The 18825-nt window shown below is 54.6% G+C and overlaps 1 protein-coding gene across 3 annotated transcripts in view; it reads right to left on the bottom strand.

Annotated features, from left to right (window-relative positions):
• LOC137356816 (CUGBP Elav-like family member 3-A) overlaps positions 1 to 18825 on the bottom strand; it is a 93724-nt gene that overhangs the window by 23483 nt on the left and 51416 nt on the right. For all 3 annotated transcript variants that reach the window (XM_068022611.1, XM_068022612.1, XM_068022610.1), the window contains 5 exons: positions 17840 to 17989; positions 17326 to 17400; positions 17094 to 17177; positions 8941 to 9084; positions 7366 to 7501 (listed from right to left, as the gene is read on the bottom strand). In XM_068022611.1, coding sequence (XP_067878712.1) covers positions 7374 to 7501; positions 8941 to 9084; positions 17094 to 17177; positions 17326 to 17400; positions 17840 to 17989 — 581 coding nt within the window. In that variant the 3' untranslated portion in view covers positions 7366 to 7373. The remainder of the gene's footprint in view (positions 1 to 7365; positions 7502 to 8940; positions 9085 to 17093; positions 17178 to 17325; positions 17401 to 17839; positions 17990 to 18825) is intronic.

Below are 18825 nucleotides of genomic sequence, written 5' to 3'. Positions count from 1 at the left end.
CCCAGTCTAATCCCATTCTCCCCCTCACTCCCCGTACCCTTTAATATCCCACCCAGTCTAATCTCACCCCCCACACCCTTTAATATCCCACCCAGTCTAATCTCACTCTCCCCCTCACTCTCCCGCAGCCTTTAATATCCCACCTAATCTAATCCCACTCTCCCCCTCACTCCTCAGACCGTTTAATATCCCACCCAGTCTAATCCCACTCTCCCAGCCCCTCACTCCCCGCAGCCTTTAATATCCCACTCAGTCTAATCCTGCTCTCTCCTTCACTCTCCAAACTCTTTAATATTCCACCCAGTCTAATCCCACTCTCCCCGTACCCTTTAATATCCCACCCAGTCTAATCCCACTCTCCCCCTTCACTCCCCAGACCCTTTAATATTCCACCCAGTCTAAACCCACTCTCCCCGCCCCCTTTAATACCCCACCCAATCTAATCCTATTCTCCTCCTCACTCCCCACACCCTTTAATATCCCACCCAGTCTAATCCTACTCTCTCCTTCACTCCCCGGACCCTTTAATATCCCACCTAATCGAATCCCATTCTCCTCCTCACACCCCACACCCTTTAATACCCCACCCAGTCTAACCCCACTCTCCCCGTACCGTTTAATATCCCACCCAGTCTAATCCCACTCTACCCCTCACTCCCCATACCCTTTAATATCCCACCCAGTCTAATCCTACTCTCTTCTTCACTCCCCGGACCCTTTAATATCCCACCCAGTCTAATCTCACTCTCCCCCTCACTCCCCACACCCTTTAATATCCCACCCAGTCTAATCTCACTCTCCCCCTCACTCCCCACACCCTTTAATATCCCACCCAGTCTAATCTCACTCTCCCCTTCACTCCCCACACCCTTTAATATCCCACCCAGTCTAATCTCACTTTCCCCCCTCACCCTTTTATATCCCAGCCAGTCTAATCCCACTCTCCCCCCTCACTCCCCACACCCTTTAATATCCCACCTAGTCGAATCCCATTCTCCTCCTCACACCCCACACCCTTTAATATCCCACCCAGTCTAATCCTACTCACCCCCTCACTCCCCACATCCTTTAATATCCCACCCAGTCTAATCTCACTCTCCACACCATTTAATATCCCACCCAGTCTAATCCCACTCTCCCCTTCACTCCCCGTACCCTTTAATATCCCACCCAGTCTAATCTCACTCTACCCCTCACTCCCCGGACCCTTCAATATCCCACCCAGTCTAATCCAATTCTCCCCCTCACGCCCCGTACCCTTAAATATCCCACCTAATCTAATCCCACTCTCCCCCCTCACTCCTCACACACTTTAATATCCCACCCAGTTTAATTCCACTCTTCCCCACAGCCTTTAATATCCCACCTAATCGAATCCCACTCTCCCCCTCACTCCTCACACCCTTTAATATCCCACCCAGTCTAATCTCACTCTCCCCCCTCACTCCCCACACCTTTTAATATCCCACCCAGTTTAATTCCACTCTTCCCCACAGCCTTTAATATCCCACCTAATCGAATCCCACTCTCCCCCTCACTCCTCACACCCTTTAATATCCCACCCAGTCTAATCTCATTCTCGCCCTCACTCCCCGGACCCTTCAATATCCCACCCAGTCTAATCCCATTCTCCCCCTCACTCCCCGTACCCTTTAATATCCCACCTAATCTAATCCCACTCTCCCCCCTCACTCCTCACACACTTTAATATCCCACCCAGTCTAATTTCACTCTTCCCCTCACTCCCCACACCTTTTAATATCCCACCCAGTTTAATTCCACTCTTCCCCACAGCCTTTAATATCCCACCTAATCGAATCCCACTCCCCCCCTCACTCCTCACACCCTTTAATATCCCACCCAGTCTAATCTCATTCTCGCCCTCACTCCCCGTACCCTTTAATATCCCACCCAGTCTAATCTCACCCCCCACACCCTTTAATATCCCACCCAGTCTAATCTCACTCTCCCCCTCACTCTCCCGCAGCCTTTAATATCCCACCTAATCTAATCCCACTCTCCCCCTCACTCCTCAGACCGTTTAATATCCCACCCAGTCTAATCCCACTCTCCCAGCCCCTCACTCCCCGCAGCCTTTAATATCCCACCCAGTCTAATCCTGCTCTCTCCTTCACTCTCCAAACTCTTTAATATTCCACCCAGTCTAATCCCACTCTCCCCGTACCCTTTAATATCCCACCCAGTCTAATCCCACTCTCCCCCTTCACTCCCCAGACCCTTTAATATTCCACCCAGTCTAAACCCACTCTCCCCGCCCCCTTTAATACCCCACCCAATCTAATCCTATTCTCCTCCTCACTCCCCACACCCTTTAATATCCCACCCAGTCTAATCCTACTCTCTCCTTCACTCCCCGGACCCTTTAATATCCCACCTAATCGAATCCCATTCTCCTCCTCACACCCCACACCCTTTAATACCCCACCCAGTCTAACCCCACTCTCCCCGTACCGTTTAATATCCCACCCAGTCTAATCCCACTCTACCCCTCACTCCCCATACCCTTTAATATCCCACCCAGTCTAATCTCACTCTCCCCCCTCACCCTTTAATATCCCACCCAGTCTAATCCTACTCTCTTCTTCACTCCCCGGACCCTTTAATATCCCACCCAGTCTAATCTCACTCTCCCCCTCACTCCCCACACCCTTTAATATCCCACCCAGTCTAATCTCACTCTCCCCCTCACCCTTTAATATCCCACCCAGTCTAATCTCACTCTCCCCCTCACTCCCCACACCCTTTAATATCCCACCCAGTCTAATCTCACTCTCCCCTTCACTCCTCACACCCTTTAATATCCCACCCAGTCTAATCTCACTTTCCCCCCTCACCCTTTTATATCCCAGCCAGTCTAATCCCACTCTCCCCCCTCACTCCCCACACCCTTTAATATCCCACCCAATCGAATCCCATTCTCCTCCTCACTCCCTACATCCTTTAATATCCCACCCAGTCTAATCCTACTCTCTTCTTCACTCCCTGCATCCTTTAATATCCCACCCAGTCTAATCTCACTCTCCACACCATTTAATATCCCACCCAGTCTAATCTCACTCTCCCCCCTCACTCCCCACACCTTTTAATATCCCACCCAGTTTAATTCCACTCTTCCCCACAGCCTTTAATATCCCACCTAATCGAATCCCATTCTCCCCCTCACTCCTCACACCCTTTAATATCCCACCCAGTCTAATCTCATTCTCGCCCTCACTCCCCGGACCCTTCAATATCCCACCCAGTCTAATCTCACCCCCCACACCTTTTCATATCTCACCCAGTCTAATCCCACTCTCCCCCGTCATTCCCCAGACCCTTTAATATCCCAACCAGTCTAATCTCACTCTCCCCCTCACTCTCCTGCAGCCTTTAATATCCCACCTAATCTAATCCCACTCTCCCCCTCACTCCTCAGACCGTTTAATATCCCACCCAGTCTAATCCCACTCTCCCCGTACCCTTTAATATCCCACCCAGTCTAATCCCACTCTCCCCCTTCACTTCCCAGACCCTTTAATATCCGACCCAGTCTAATCTACTCTCTCCTTCGCTCCCCGGGCCCTTCAATATCCCACCCAGTCTAATCTCACTCTCCCCCTCATTCCCCGTACCCTTTAATATCCCACCCAGTCTAATCTCACTCTCCCCCTCACTCCCCACACCCTTTAATATCCCACCCAGTCTAATCCCACTCTACCCCTCACTCCCCGGACCCTTTAATATCCCACCCAATCTAATCTCACTCTCCCCCTCACTCCCCACACCCTTTAATATCCCACCCAGTCTAATCTCACTCTCCCCCTCACCCTTTAATATCCCACCCAGTCTAATCCCACACTCCCCCTCACTCCCCGCACCATTTAATATCCCACCCAGTCTAATCTCACTTTCCCCCCTCACCCTTTAATATCCCAGCCAGTCTAATCCCACTCTCCCCCCTCACTCCCCAGACCCTTCAATATCCCACCCAGTCTAATCTCACTCCCCGCACCTTTAAATATCGCACCCAGTCTAATCCCACTTTCCTCCTCACTCCCTTTAATATCCCACGCACTCTAATCCCATTCACCTCCTCACTCTTCCCACCCAGTCTAATCCCACTCACCCCGTACCCTTTAATATCCCACCCAGTCTAATCTCACTCTCCCCCTCACTCTCCACACCGTTTAATATCCCACCCAGTCTAATCCCACTCTCCCCCCTCACTCCTAACACACTTTAATATCCCACCCAGTCTAATCTCACTCTTCCCCGCACTCCCCACACCTTTTAATATCCCACCCAGTTTAATTCCACTCTTCCCCGCAGCCTTTAATATCCCACCCAATCTAATCTCACTCTCCCCCTCACTCTCCACACCGTTTAATATCCCACCCAGTCTAATCCCACTCTCCTCCCCACTCCCTACATCCTTTAATATCCCACCCAGTCTAATCCTACTCTCTTCTTCACTCCCCGGACCCTTCAATATCCCACCCAGTCTAATCCCACTCTCCCCCCTCACTCCCCGCAGCCTTTAATATCCCACCCAGTCTAATCCCACTCTCCGCAGCCTTTAATATCCCACCCAGTTTAATCCCACTCTCCCCACCTCACCCCCCGCAGCCTTTAATATCCCACCCAGTCTAATCCCACTCTCCGCAGCCTTTAATATCCCACCCAGTCTAATCCCATTCTCCTCCTCACTCCCCACACCCTTTAATATCCCACCCAGTCTAATCCCACTCTCCCCATACCCTTTAATATCCCACCCAATCTAATCTCACTCTCCACACCGTTTAATATCCCACCCTGTCCAATCCCACTCTCCCCTTCACTCCCCGTACCCTTTAATATCCCACCCAGTCTAATCTCACTCTACCCCTCACTCCCCGGACCCTTCAATATCCCACTCAGTCTCATCCAATTCTCCCCCTCGCTCCCCGTACCCTTAAATATCCCACCTAATCTAATCCCACTCTCCCCCCTCACTCCTCACACCCTTTAATATCCCACCCAGTCTAATCCCACTCTACCCCTCACTCCCCATACCCTTTAATATCCCACCCAGTCTAATCTCACTCTCCCCCTCACCCTTTAATATCCCACCCAGTCTAATCCCACTCTACACCTCACTCCCCGGACCCTTTAATATCCCACCCAGTCTAATCTCACTCTCCCCCTCACTCCCCGCACCATTTAATATCCCACCCAGTCTAATCTCACTTTCCCCCCTCACCCTTTAATATCCCAGCCAGTCTAATCTCACTCCCCGCACCTTTAAATATCGCACCCAGTCTAATCCCACTTTCCTCCTCACTCCCTTTAATATCCCACGCACTCTAATCCCATTCACCTCCTCACTCTTCCCACCCAGTCTAATCCCACTCACCCCCTCACTCTCCACACCGTTTAATATCCCAGTCTAATCCCACTCTCCTCCCCACTCCCTACATCCTTTAATATCCCACCCAGTCTAATCCTACTCTCTTCTTCACTCCCCGGACCCTTCAATATCCCACCCAGTCTAATCCCACTCTCCCCCCTCACTCCCTACATCCTTTAATATCCCACCCAGTTTAATCCCACTCTCCCCACCTCACCCCCCGCAGCCTTTAATATCCCATCCAGTCTAATCCCACTCTCCGCAGCCTTTAATATCCCACCCAGTCTAATCCCATTCTCCTCCTCACTCCCCACACCCTTTAATATCCCACCCAGTCTAATCCCACTCTCCGCAGCCTTTAATATCCCACCCAGTCTAATCTCACTCTCCACACCGTTTAATATCCCACCCAGTCTAATCCCACTCTCCTCCCCACTCCCTACATCCTTTAATATCCCACCCAGTCTAATCCTACTCTCTTCTTCACTCCCCGGACCCTTCAATATCCCACTCTCCCCCCTCACTCCCTACATCCTTTAATATCCCACCCAGTCTAATCCCACTCTCCGCAGCCTTTAATATCCCACCCAGTCTAATCCCATTCTCCTCCTCACTCCCCACACCCTTTAATATCCCACCCAGTCTCATCCCACTCTCCCCCTCACTCCCCGTACCCTTCAATATCCCACCTAATCTAATCCCTCTCTTCCCCCCTCACTCCTCACACCCTTTAATATCCCACCCAGTCTAATCCCACTCTCCCCCCTCACTCCCCAGACCCTTTAATATCCCAACCAGTCTAATCTCACTCTCCCCCTCGCTCCCCTGCAGCCTTTAATATCCCACCCAGTCTAATCCCACTCTCCCCTTCACTCCCCGTACCCTTCAATATCCCACCTAATCTAATCCCACTCTCCCCCCTCACTCCCCGCACCCTTTAATATCTCACCCAGTCTAATCCCATTCTCCCCCTCACTCCCCGTACCCTTTAATATCCCAACCAGTCTAATCTCACTCTCCCCCTCGCTCCCCCGCAGCCTTTAATATCCCACCCAGTCAAAACCCACTCTCCCCGCCCCCTTTAATACCCCACCCAGTCTAATCCCATTCTCCTCCTCACTCCCCACACCCTTTAATATCCGACCCAGTCTAATCAGCTCTCTCCTTCGCTCCCCGGGCCCTTCAATATCCCACCCAGTCTAAAATCACTCTCCCCACCCTTTAATCTCCCACCCAATCTAATCTCACTCTCCCCCTCACCGTTTAATATCCCACCCAATCTATCTCACTCTCCCCCTCCCTCCCTGTACCCTTTAATAACTCTTTTTCCAGTGACTATCTCAGTTCGAACCACGATTTGTGGCAGAAAATCTCTAAACTCCCCTTTAATTCTTTTTAGGATTATTTTAAATTTGTGCCCTCTCTTTTGCCATCTCACAAAGCAATGTCTCAGTTCCTAATCTCAGAGGCCATAACAATGTCCGCTCTAGTGGTAATAGCCCAACATCTCTAGTCTTCCTTCATTCCTGTAATCTTTGGTAACATGGCTGCACTTTTCCCCTTCCTATAATGCAATGCCCACAACAGTACACAACCCTCCCTGTTCAGGGCTCAATGGCCATTTTATTTTTGTTCCCAGATAGGGTTAGACACTCTCCTGTAGCTCAGTGTGGGTGCTCACAGCCCCATCAGTCCATGAGCAGTCTCGGTGATTACACATCCTCAAACTGGGGGTTTGAGGGGATCGACCCTCTCCTGGGGGAAAAGGGGCTCGGGATCCCAACAGTGCAGTGGATCAACCCAGGGCTAATCCAGAGCGGGGAACCTGGTGGTTGAAGGCTCCCAGTTTGGCTCTGGATCTTCTCCGCTCTTTAATTCAGCCTCGGGCCCGCCCGCACTCTGATGAAGCCATCGCTTGGGAGTTTCGACCAGGTGCGGCTCATGCTACACGGGGCCCCACGACTGTTCAGCTCACATACCTGCTGGCCTAGTACGGTCGGTTGGCGTCCTTCGGCCTTTTCAGCTGGACCTTTAACCTCTTCATGCCAATCTGGAAGCCGTTCATTGCCTGGATGGAGGCCTGGGCACTGGCAGGATGGTCGAAACTCACGAACCCTGGCCGACATTTGGAGAATCAGTGTTGCTGTTTTAACCTTCTGCTCTCACCCACTGTACCCCAACCCTCGCTGTCCCCGGGAGTTCAGCCCCCACGGGCCGCCCTCCAGCGCGTCGCCCCCAGCGTCCAGCAGTGAGCGGTGGCTGGATATTCAACCATGCCGTGCTTCACAGCAGAATGCACTGGAATCACTGGCTGATCCTCCATCTCCCGAAGCCAGAGGGACTGAGGATAAATTGTGGCACCCTGTCTGTGAGATTTAACAAACTCAACATGGGTTAGGGGTGGAACCTGCTGTGAGAGTGTGTGTGAGAGAGTGAGAGTGTGTGTGTGTGAGTGAGAATGTACGAGTGTGTGTATGTGGGGCTCGAGGATCAAGGTAGCCACTGAGCCAGTGGGGAGCTGGGATCCTCAAAGTATCCTCACACTGTTTTGCCCACAGTTGAAGATTGTTTTTAGGTGGGTCTCAATGGGTCGCACTCTGTTGGAATCAGAAGGTTGTGGGTTCGCGTCCCACTCCAGAGACTTAAGCGTACAATCCAGGCCGACACTCCCGGTGCCAGTACTGAGGGAGTGCTGCACTGTCGGAGGTGCTGACGGAGGTGCCGTCCATCATGAAATATTAAACTGAGGCCCTGTCTACCCTCTCAGGTCTTTGTAAAAGATTCCACGGGCCACTATTGGAAGAAGGGTGATTGGAGGGGGAGTTCTCCCCAGTGTCGTGGTGCCAATATTTATCCCTCAACCAACATTAAAAACATTATCTGGTTCATGATCACATTGCTGTTTGTGGGATCTTGCTGTGCGCAAATTGGCTGCTGTGTTTCCTACATTACAACAGTGACTACACTTCAAAACGTATTTCATTGGCTGTGAAGCACTTTGACAACCTCTGAATGTTCCTAAGGGGCTATATAAATGCAAGTCTTCTTTCTTTATAGTCAGGAGAATCTAAACCTATAATTCGGAGTGTTAATCTCACCACGAGAGAGAGAGAGATAGAGAACACCTTACACAAAATTTAGTTTAGTTTAGAGATACAGCACTGAAACAGGCCCTTCGGCCCACCGAGTCTGTGCCGACCATCAACCACCCATTTATACTAATCCCATATTCCTACCACATCCCCACCTGTCCCTATATTTCCCTACCACCTACCTATACTAGGGGCAATGTATAATGGCCAATTTACCTACCAACCTGCAAGTCTTTTGGCTTGTGGGAGGAAACCGGAGCACCCGGAGAATACCCACGCAGACACAGGGAGAACTTGCAAACTCCTCACAGGCAGTACCCAGAATCGAACCCGGGTCGCTGGAGCTGTGAGGCGGCGGTGCTAACCACTGCGCCACTGTGCCGCCCTAAACAACACCACCTCCCCCCCCCCCCCCGCCCCCCCTCAAGTCTCTGCTTTCACTGGTTTTGAAAGTGAACTCACCGAAACATTTACTCTGATTTGTTGCCCGATCTACAAACACTTTGGCGGAAATGACATTGCCAAACGGTAGAAACATCTGGAGCAGCTCAAAGTCAGTGAACTCCTGAGGAAGGTGGTAGATGAAGATGTTGCAGCCTTCAGGACCTTGACAGAGTGAAACAGAAAAACAACAGGGGGGGCTGAAAAATCAGACTGCACACGGGAGGCCCCCCCGCCGGGAAAACTTACTGAACCCCACCCCCCCCACCGAAAACTTACTGAAACCCCCCCACCAAAAATCTACTGACCTCCCCCCCCACTGAAAGCTTACTGAACCCCCCCCCACACTGACCCCTCCACCGAAAACTTACTGAACACCCCCCCCCCACACTGACCCCTCCACCGAAAACTTACTGAACCCCCCCCCACACTGACCCCTCCACCGAAAACTTACTGAACCCCCCCCCACACTGACCCCTCCACCGAAAACTTACTGAACCACCCCCCCACACTGACCCCTCCACCGAAAACTTACTGAACCCCCCCCCACACTGACCCCCTCACCGAAAACTTACTGAACCCCCCCCCACACTGACCCCCTCACCGAAAACTTACTGAACCCCCCCCCCACACTGACCCCTCCACCGAACACTTACTGAACACCCCCCCCCCCCACACTGACCCCTCCACCGAACACTTACTGAACACCCCCCCCACACTGACCCCTCCACCAAAAACTTACTGAACCCCCCCCAACACTGACCCCTACACCGAAAACTTACTGAACCCCGCCCCACACTGACCCCTCCACCGAAAACTTACTGAACCCCCCCCCACACTGACCCCCTCACCAAAAACTTACTGAACCCCCCCCCCACACTGACCCCCTCACCGAAAACTTACTGAACCCCCCCCCCACACTGACCCCTCCACCGAACACTTACTGAACACCCCCCCCCCCCACACTGACCCCTCCACCGAACACTTACTGAACACCCCCCCCCCACACTGACCCCTCCACCAAAAACTTACTGAACCCCCCCCCCCACACTGACCCCTCCACCAAAAACTTACTGAACCCCCCCCAACACTGACCCCTACACCGAAAACTTACTGAACCCCCCCCCCCACACGGACCCCTCCACCGAAAACGTACTGAACCCCCCCCCACAGTGACCCCCTCACCGAAAACTTACTGAACACCCCCCCCCCACACTGACCCCTCCACCGAAAACTTACTGAACCCCCCCCCCACACTGACCCCCTCACCGAAAACTTACTGAACCCCCCCCCCACACTGACCCCTCCACCGAAAACCTACTGACCCCCCCGAAAAGTTACTGAACCCCACCCCCACACTGACCCTCCCACTGAAAACATACTGAGCCCCCCCCACACTGACCCTCCCACTGAAAACATACTGACCCCCCCCCCACACTGACCCCCCGAAAACTTATTGAACACCCCCCCACACTGACCCTCCCACCGAAAACCTACTGACCCCCCCGAAAACCTACTGAACCCCACCCCCACACTGACCCTCCCACTGAAAACATACTGAGCCCCCCCCACACTGACCCTCCCACTGAAAACTTACTGAACCCCACCCCCACACTGACCCTCCCACTGAAAACATACTGAGCCCCCCCCACTGAAAACATACTGAGCCCCCCCCACATTGACCCCTCCACCGAAAACTTACTGAACCCCCCCCCACCGAAAACTTACTGAACCCCCCCCCACACTGACCCCTCCACCGAAAACTTACTGAACCACCCCCCCACACTAACCCCTCCACCGAAAACTTATTGAACCCCCCCACACCCTCACTGACCCCCCCACCGAAAACTTACTGAACCCCCCCCCCACACTGACCCCTCCACCGAAAACTTACTGAACCCCCCACACACTGACCCCTCCACCGAAAACTTACTGAACCCCCCACACACTGACCCCTCCACCGAAAACTTACTGAAACCCCCCCACACTGACCCCCCTCCACCGAAAACTTACTGAACCCCCCCCCACACTGACCCCCCTCCACCGAAAACTTACTGAACCCCCCCACACTGACCCCTCCACCGAAAACTTACTGAACCCCCCCCACACTGACCCCTCCACCGAAAACTTACTGAACCCCCCCCACACTGACCCCTCCACCGAAAACTTACTGAACCCCCCACACACTGACCCCTCCACCGAAAACTTACTGAACCCCCCCCCACACTGACCCCTCCACCGAAAACTTACTGAACCCCCCCCACCCTGACCCCCTCACCGAAAACTTACTGAAGCCCCCCCACACTGACCCCCTCACCGAAAACTTACTGAACTCCCCCCCACACTGACCCCTCCACCGAAAAGTTACTGAACCCCTCCCCCCACACTGACCCCTACACCGAAAACTTACTGAACCCCCCCACACTGACCCCTCCACCGAAAACTTACTGAACCCCCCCCCCACACTGACCCCTCCACCGAAAACTTACTGAACCACCCCCCCACACTGACCCCTCCACCGAAAACTTACTGAACCTCCCCACACCCTCACTGACCCCCCCCACCGAAAACTTACTGAACCCCCCCCACACTGACCCGCCTCCACTGAAAACTTACTGAACCCCCCCCCACACTGCCCCCTCCACCGAAAGCTTACTGAACCCCCCACACACTGACCCCCCTCCACCGAAAACTTACTGAACCCCCCACACACTGACCCCTCCACCGAAAACTTACTGAACCCCCCCCCCACACTGACCCCTCCACCGAAAACTTACTGAACCCACCCCCCACACTGACCCCTCCACCGAAAACTTACTGAACACCCCCACACTGACCCCTCCACCGAAAACTTACTGAACCCCCCCCCACACTGACCCCCTCACCGAAAACTTAATGAACTCCCCCCCACACTGACCCCTCCACCGAAAACTTACTGAACCCCTCCCCCACACTGACCCCCTCACCGAAAACTTACTGAACTCCCCCCCACACTGACCCCTCCACCGAAAATGTACTGAACCCCTTCCCCACACTGACCCCTCCACCGAAAACTTACTGAACCCCCCCACACTGACCCCTCCACCGAAAACCTACTGAACCCCCCCCACACTGACCCCCACCACCGAAAACTTACTGAAACCCCCCCACCGAAAACTTACTGAACCCTCCCCCACACTGACCCCTCCACCGAAGACTTACTGAACCCCCCCCTCACACTGACCCCCCTCCACCGTAAACTTACTGAACCCCCCCCCCACACTGACCCCTCCACCGAAGACTTACTGAACCCCCCACACACTGACCCCTCTACCGAAAACTTACTGAACCCCCCCACACCCTCACTGACCCCCCCACCGAAAACTTACTGAACCCCCCCACACCCTCACTGACCCCCCCACCGAAAACTTACTGAACACCCCCACACTGACCCCTCCACCGAAAACTTACTGAACCCCCCCCACACTGACCCCTCCACCGAAAACTTACTGAACCCCCCCCACACTGACCCCTCCACCGAAAACTTACTGAACCCCCCACCACACTGATCCCTCCACCGAAAACTTACTGAACCCCCCCCCACACTGACCCCTCCACCGAAAACTTACTGAACCCCCCCCACACTGACCCCCCCCCCACCGAAAACTTACTGAACCCCCGACACACTGACCCCCCTCCACCGAGAACTTACTGAACCCCCCCCCCACACTGACCCCTCCACCGAGAACTTACTGAACACCCCCCCCACACTGACCCCTCCACCGAAAACTTACTGAACCCCCCCACACACTGACCCCCTCACCGAAAACTTACTGAACCCTCCCCCACCCTCACCCCTCCACCGAAAACTTACTGAACCCCCCCCCCACACTGACCCCTCCACCGAAAATTTACTGAACCCCACCCACACTGACCCCTCCACCAAAAACTTACTGAACCCCCCACACACTGACCCCTCCACCGAAAACTTACTGAACCCCCCCCACACTGACCCCTCCACCAAAAACTTACTGAACCCCCCCCACACTGACCCCTCCACCGAAAACTTACTGAACCCCCCCACACCCTCACTGACCCCCCCACCGAAACCTTACTGAACCCCCCCCACACCCTCACTGACCCCTCCACCGAAAACTTACTGAACCCCCCCCACACTGACCTCTCCACCAAAAACTTACTGAACCCCCCCCACACTGACCCCCCTCCACCGAAAACCTCCTGAACCCCCCCCCCACACTGACCCCTCCACCGAGAACTTACTGAACACCCCCCCCACACTGACCCCTCCACCGAAAACTTACTGAACCCCCCCACACACTGACCCCCTCACCGAAAACTTACTGAACCCTCCCCCACCCTCACCCCTCCACCGAAAACTTACTGAACCCCCCCCCACACTGACCCCTCCACCGAAAATTTACTGAACCCCACCCACACTGACCCCTCCACCAAAAACTTACTGAACCCCCCACACACTGACCCCTCCACCGAAAACTTACTGAACCCCCCCCACACTGACCCCTCCACCGAAAACTTACTGAACCCCCCCCACACTGACCCCTCCACCAAAAACTTACTGAACCCCCCCCACACTGACCCCTCCACCGAAAACTTACTGAACCCCCCCACACCCTCACTGACCCCCCCACCGAAACCTTACTGAACCCCCCCCACACCCTCACTGACCCCTCCACCGAAAACTTACTGAACCCCCCCCACACTGACCTCTCCACCAAAAACTTACTGAACCCCCCCCACACTGACCCCCCTCCACCGAAAACCTCCTGAACCCCCCCCCCACACTGACCCCTCCACCGAAAACCTCCTGAACCCCCCCCACACTGACTCCTCCACCGAAAACTTACTGAACCCCCCCACACCCTCACTGACCCCCCCACCGAAAACTTACTGAACCCCCCCCCCACACTGACCCCTCCACCGAAAACTTACTGAACCCCCCACACACTGACCCCTCCACCGAAAACTTACTGAACCCCCCCCCACACTGACCCCTCCACCGAAAACTTACTGAAACCCCCCCCCACACTGACCCCTCCACCGAAAACTTACTGAACACCCCCACACTGACCCCTCCACCGAAAACTTACTGAACCCCCCCCACACTGACCCCCTCACCGAAAACTTACTGAACTCCCCCCCACATTGACCCCTCCACCGAAAACTTACTGAACCCACCCCCACACTGACCCCTCCACCGAAAACTTACTGAACCCCTCCCCCACACTGACCCCTCCACCGAAAACTTACTGAACCCACCCCCCACACTGACCCCTACACCGAAAACGTACTGAACCCCCCCACACTGACCCCTCCACCGAAAACCTACTGAACCCCCCCCACACTGACCCCCTCCACCGAAAACTTACTGAAACCCCCCCACACTGACCCCCCCACCGAAAACTTACTGAACCCTCCCCCACACTGACCCCTCCACCGAAGACTTCATGATCCCCCCCCCCACACTGACCCCCCTCCACCGTAAACTTACTGAACCCCCCCCCACACTGACCCCTCCACCGAAAACTTACTGAACCCCCCCACACCCTCACTGACCCCCCCACCGAAAACTTACTGAACCCCCCCACACCCTCACTGACCCCCCCACCGAAAACTTACTGAACACCCCCACACTGACCCCTCCACCGAAAACTTACTGAACCCCCCCCACACTGACCCCTCCACCGAAAACTTACTGAACCCCCCCCACACTGATCCCTCCACCGAAACCTTACTGAACCCCCGACACACTGACCCCCCTCCACCGAAAACTTACTGAACCCCCCCACACACTGACCCCCCTCCACCGAAAACTTACTGAACCCCCCCACACACTGACCCCCTCACCGAAAACTTACTGAACCCTCCCCCACACTGACCCCTCCACCGAAAACGTACTGAACCCCCCCACACACTGACCCCCTCACCGAAAACTTACTGAACCCTCCCCCACACTGACCCCTCCACCGAAAACTTACTGAACCCCCCCCCCACACTGACCCCTCCACCGAAAACTTACTGAACCCCACCCACACTGACCCCTCCACCAAAAACTTACTGAACCCCCCCCACACTGACCCCTCCACCGAAAACTTACTGAACCCCCCCCACACTGACCCCTCCACCAAAAACTTACTGAACCCCCCACACACTGACCCCTCCACCGAAAACTTACTGAACCCCCCCACACCCTCACTGACCCCCCCACCGAAACCTTACTGAACCCCCCCCACACCCTCACTGACCCCTCCACCGAAAACTTACTGAACCCCCCCCCACACTGACCACCCCCAACACTAAACCCCCACACTGACCCCCCACCGAAAACTTACTGAACCCCCCCCCACACTGACCACTCCACCGAAAACTTACTGAACCCCCCACACACTGACCCCCCTCCACCGAAAACTTACTGAACCCCCCCACACCCTCACTGACCTCCCCCACCGAAAACTTACTGAAATCCCCCCACCAAAAACTTACTGAACCCCCCCCCCACACTGACCCCCCTCCACCGAAAACTTACTGAACCCCCCCCCCCACACTGACCCCCTCACCGAAAACTTACTGAACCCCCCCCCCACACTGACCCCCTCACCGAAAACTTACTGACCCCCCCCCACTGAAAATGTGCTGAACCACCACCGAAAACTTACTGAACCCCCCCCCACACTGACCCCCCTCCACCGAAAACTTACTGAACCCCCCCCCACACTGACCCCCTCACCGAAAACTTACTGAACCCCCCCCCCACACACTGACCCCCTCACCGAAAACTTACTGCCCCCCCCACTGAAAATGTGCTGAACCACCACCGAAAACTTACTGAACCCCCCCCCCACAATCGAAAATTTACTGAACCCCCCCCACACTTATCCCCCCAAAAAACTTACTGAACCCCCCCCACACTGACCCCTCCACCGAAAACTTACTGACCCCCCCACCGAAAACTTATTGAACCCCCCCCACGCTGACCCCCCCACCAAAAACTTACTGAACCCCCCCCACACTTATCCCCCCCGAAAACTTACTGAACCCCCCCCCCACACTGACCCCTCCACCGAAAACTTACTGACCCCCCACCGAAAACCTATTGAACCCCCCCCCACACTGACCCCCCCACCGAAAACTTACTGAACCCCCCACACCCTCACTGACCCCCCCCACTGAAAAGCGACTGACCCCCCCCCCCACTGAAAACGTACTGACCCACCACCGAAAACTTACTGAACTCCCCACTCACCAAAAACTTACTGAACCCCCCCCACACTGACACCTCCAATCGAAAACTTACTGAACCACCCCCCACACTGACCCCCCACCGAAAACTTACTGAACCCCCCCCACAACAAACCACCCCGCTGAAAATTTACTGAACCCCCCCACCCACACTGACCCCCCACCGAAAACTTACTGATCCCCCCCACACTTACCCCCCCCACCGAAAACTTACTGAAACCCCTCCCCAAACAGATCGCCCCACCGAAAACATACTGAAAGCCCCCCCACCGAAAACATACTGAATCCCCCTCCCTGAACCCCTCCACTACACTGACCCACCCAGCGAAAACTTACTGACACCCCCCCCCACCAAAAACTTACTGAAATCCCCCCACTGAAAACTTACTGAACCCCCACCAAAAACTTACTGAACCCCCCCCACACTGACCCCCCCAACCAGAAACTTACTGAACCCCCCCCACACTGACTCCCCCCACCAAAAACTTACTGAACCCCACCCCCACACTGACCCCCCCCACCAAAAACTAACTGAACCCCCCTCACCAAAAACTTACTGAACCTCCCCATACTGAACCCCCCCACCAAAAACCTACTGAACCCCCCCCACCAAAATCTTACTGAACCCCCCCCCCACAATGACCCCTCCACCAAAAACTTACTGAAACTCCCCCCCAAAAACTTACTGAAACCCCCCCCCACACCAAAAACTTACTGAACCCCCCCATACTGACCCCCCCCCCACACCAAACATCACCGACCCCTACCCCCCCCCCCACCGAACCGTCACCACTGCCCCCCCCACCCACAGAGAACTGCATCGAGCTCCTGTTCCCTCGCCCACAGTCCGGAGCCCGTCACCTCCCTCAGTCCCACCCCAGGCTGGGTCCCCGTGAGACCCTCAGATCAAAACCTACCCTCTCGCTGCTGCTGCTGAGACACCGGAGCTGCTTGCTGTGGAAACGCCTGGCTAACAATCCCATAGGTGGCCGGATAGGCTGCTGTTAACAGGTAGAAACGGAGATTAAACACAAACGACTACATTACACAGGCTCTGACTGTGACACCTGCAGGGGCACACAGCCGTCATTTACAGGGAGAGGGGTGGGTGTGCAGCAGGGACTGGAGCGGTTGGGGGTTTGCTGTTACCTGTGTAGTGCTGCATTCCTGCATATGCCTGCTGTAGGGGGTCCAATGTGGCCGCTGCAGCCGCCTGGCTTTGTGCTGTGGAATACGTCACCTGTTAGTCACCTGCCTCATAAGGAATTACACAAGATTTCCCCCATAGGTGAGGGCCCAGCACCCACCCACCCGGCTCAGTACCCACCCAGCACCCAGCTCAGCAGCCACCCAGCACCCAGCTCAGTACCCACCGAGCACCCGGCCCAACGCCCACCCACCCTACTCAGCACCCACCCAGCACCCAGCTCAGCACCCACCCACCCTGCTCAGTACCCACCCAGCACCCGGCTCACAACCCACCCAGCACCCGGCTCACCACCCACCCAGCACCCGGCTCACCACCCACCCAGCACCCGGCTCACCACCCACCCAGCACCCGGCTCAATACCCACCCAGCACCCAGCTCAGCACCCACCCAGCACCCGGCTCAGCACCCACCCAGCACCCAGCTCAGCAGACATCATGAATATTCAGCAGTTACCTGTGTAGGAATGAACTCCATTAGTGTAGATGGTTTCGGAGCCAGTCTGCCCATTAGTTTGTGCAGCAATTTGACTATAACCATTGACAGTGAGCGGTGTGCCAATGGGTGTCACCTGGGTGCTGGGGATAACTGGAGGGGTACTGGTCCCTGGAGAGCAGAAAGACAAAATTATCTGAAATTAATTCACTGTTTATTGTATAATTTGATTGCTGGTAGTTTCTCGGCCCAGGACCTGCTCCAGATCCCATCCAACAGAACACATTACACTCAGACTCACAACTGCACTCAGATTAAATGCTGAATCCACAACTGAAATTTTAATTTCAAAGCTGCACTTGTACCAACAGAGAGTGAGACACACACAGAAACAGAGAGAGAGACACACACAGAAACAGAGAGAGAGAGACACACACAGAAACAGAGAGAGAGAGAGACACACGCACACACACAGACAGAGAGAGAGAGAGAGACACACACACACAGACAGAGAGAGAGACACACACACACACACAGAAACAGAGAGAGACACACACACAGAGAGAGAGAGAGAGACACACACACACAGACAGAGAGAGAGAGACACACACAGACAGAGAGAGAGAGAGACACACACACAGAGACAGAGAGAGCGAGACACACACAGAAACAGAGAGAGAGACACACACAGACAGAGAGAGAGAGAGAGACACACACAGACAGAGACAGAGAGAGACACACACACACAGAGACAGAGAGAGACACACACACACAGAGACAGAGAGAGCGAGACACACACAGACAGAGAGACACACACAGACAGAGAGACACACACAGACAGAGAGACACACACAGACAGAGACAGAGAGAGACACACACAAAGAGAGAGAGAGACACACACAAAGAGAGAGAGACACACACAAAGAGAGAGAGACACACACAAAGAGAGAGAGACACACACAAAGAGAGAGAGACACACACACACACAGAGACAGAGAGACACACAC

The sequence above is a fragment of the Heterodontus francisci genome, chromosome 46 (assembly GCF_036365525.1).
Source record: "Heterodontus francisci isolate sHetFra1 chromosome 46, sHetFra1.hap1, whole genome shotgun sequence".
NCBI lineage: Eukaryota > Metazoa > Chordata > Chondrichthyes > Heterodontiformes > Heterodontidae > Heterodontus > Heterodontus francisci.
This window is presented reverse-complemented; position numbering and strand designations above follow the sequence as displayed.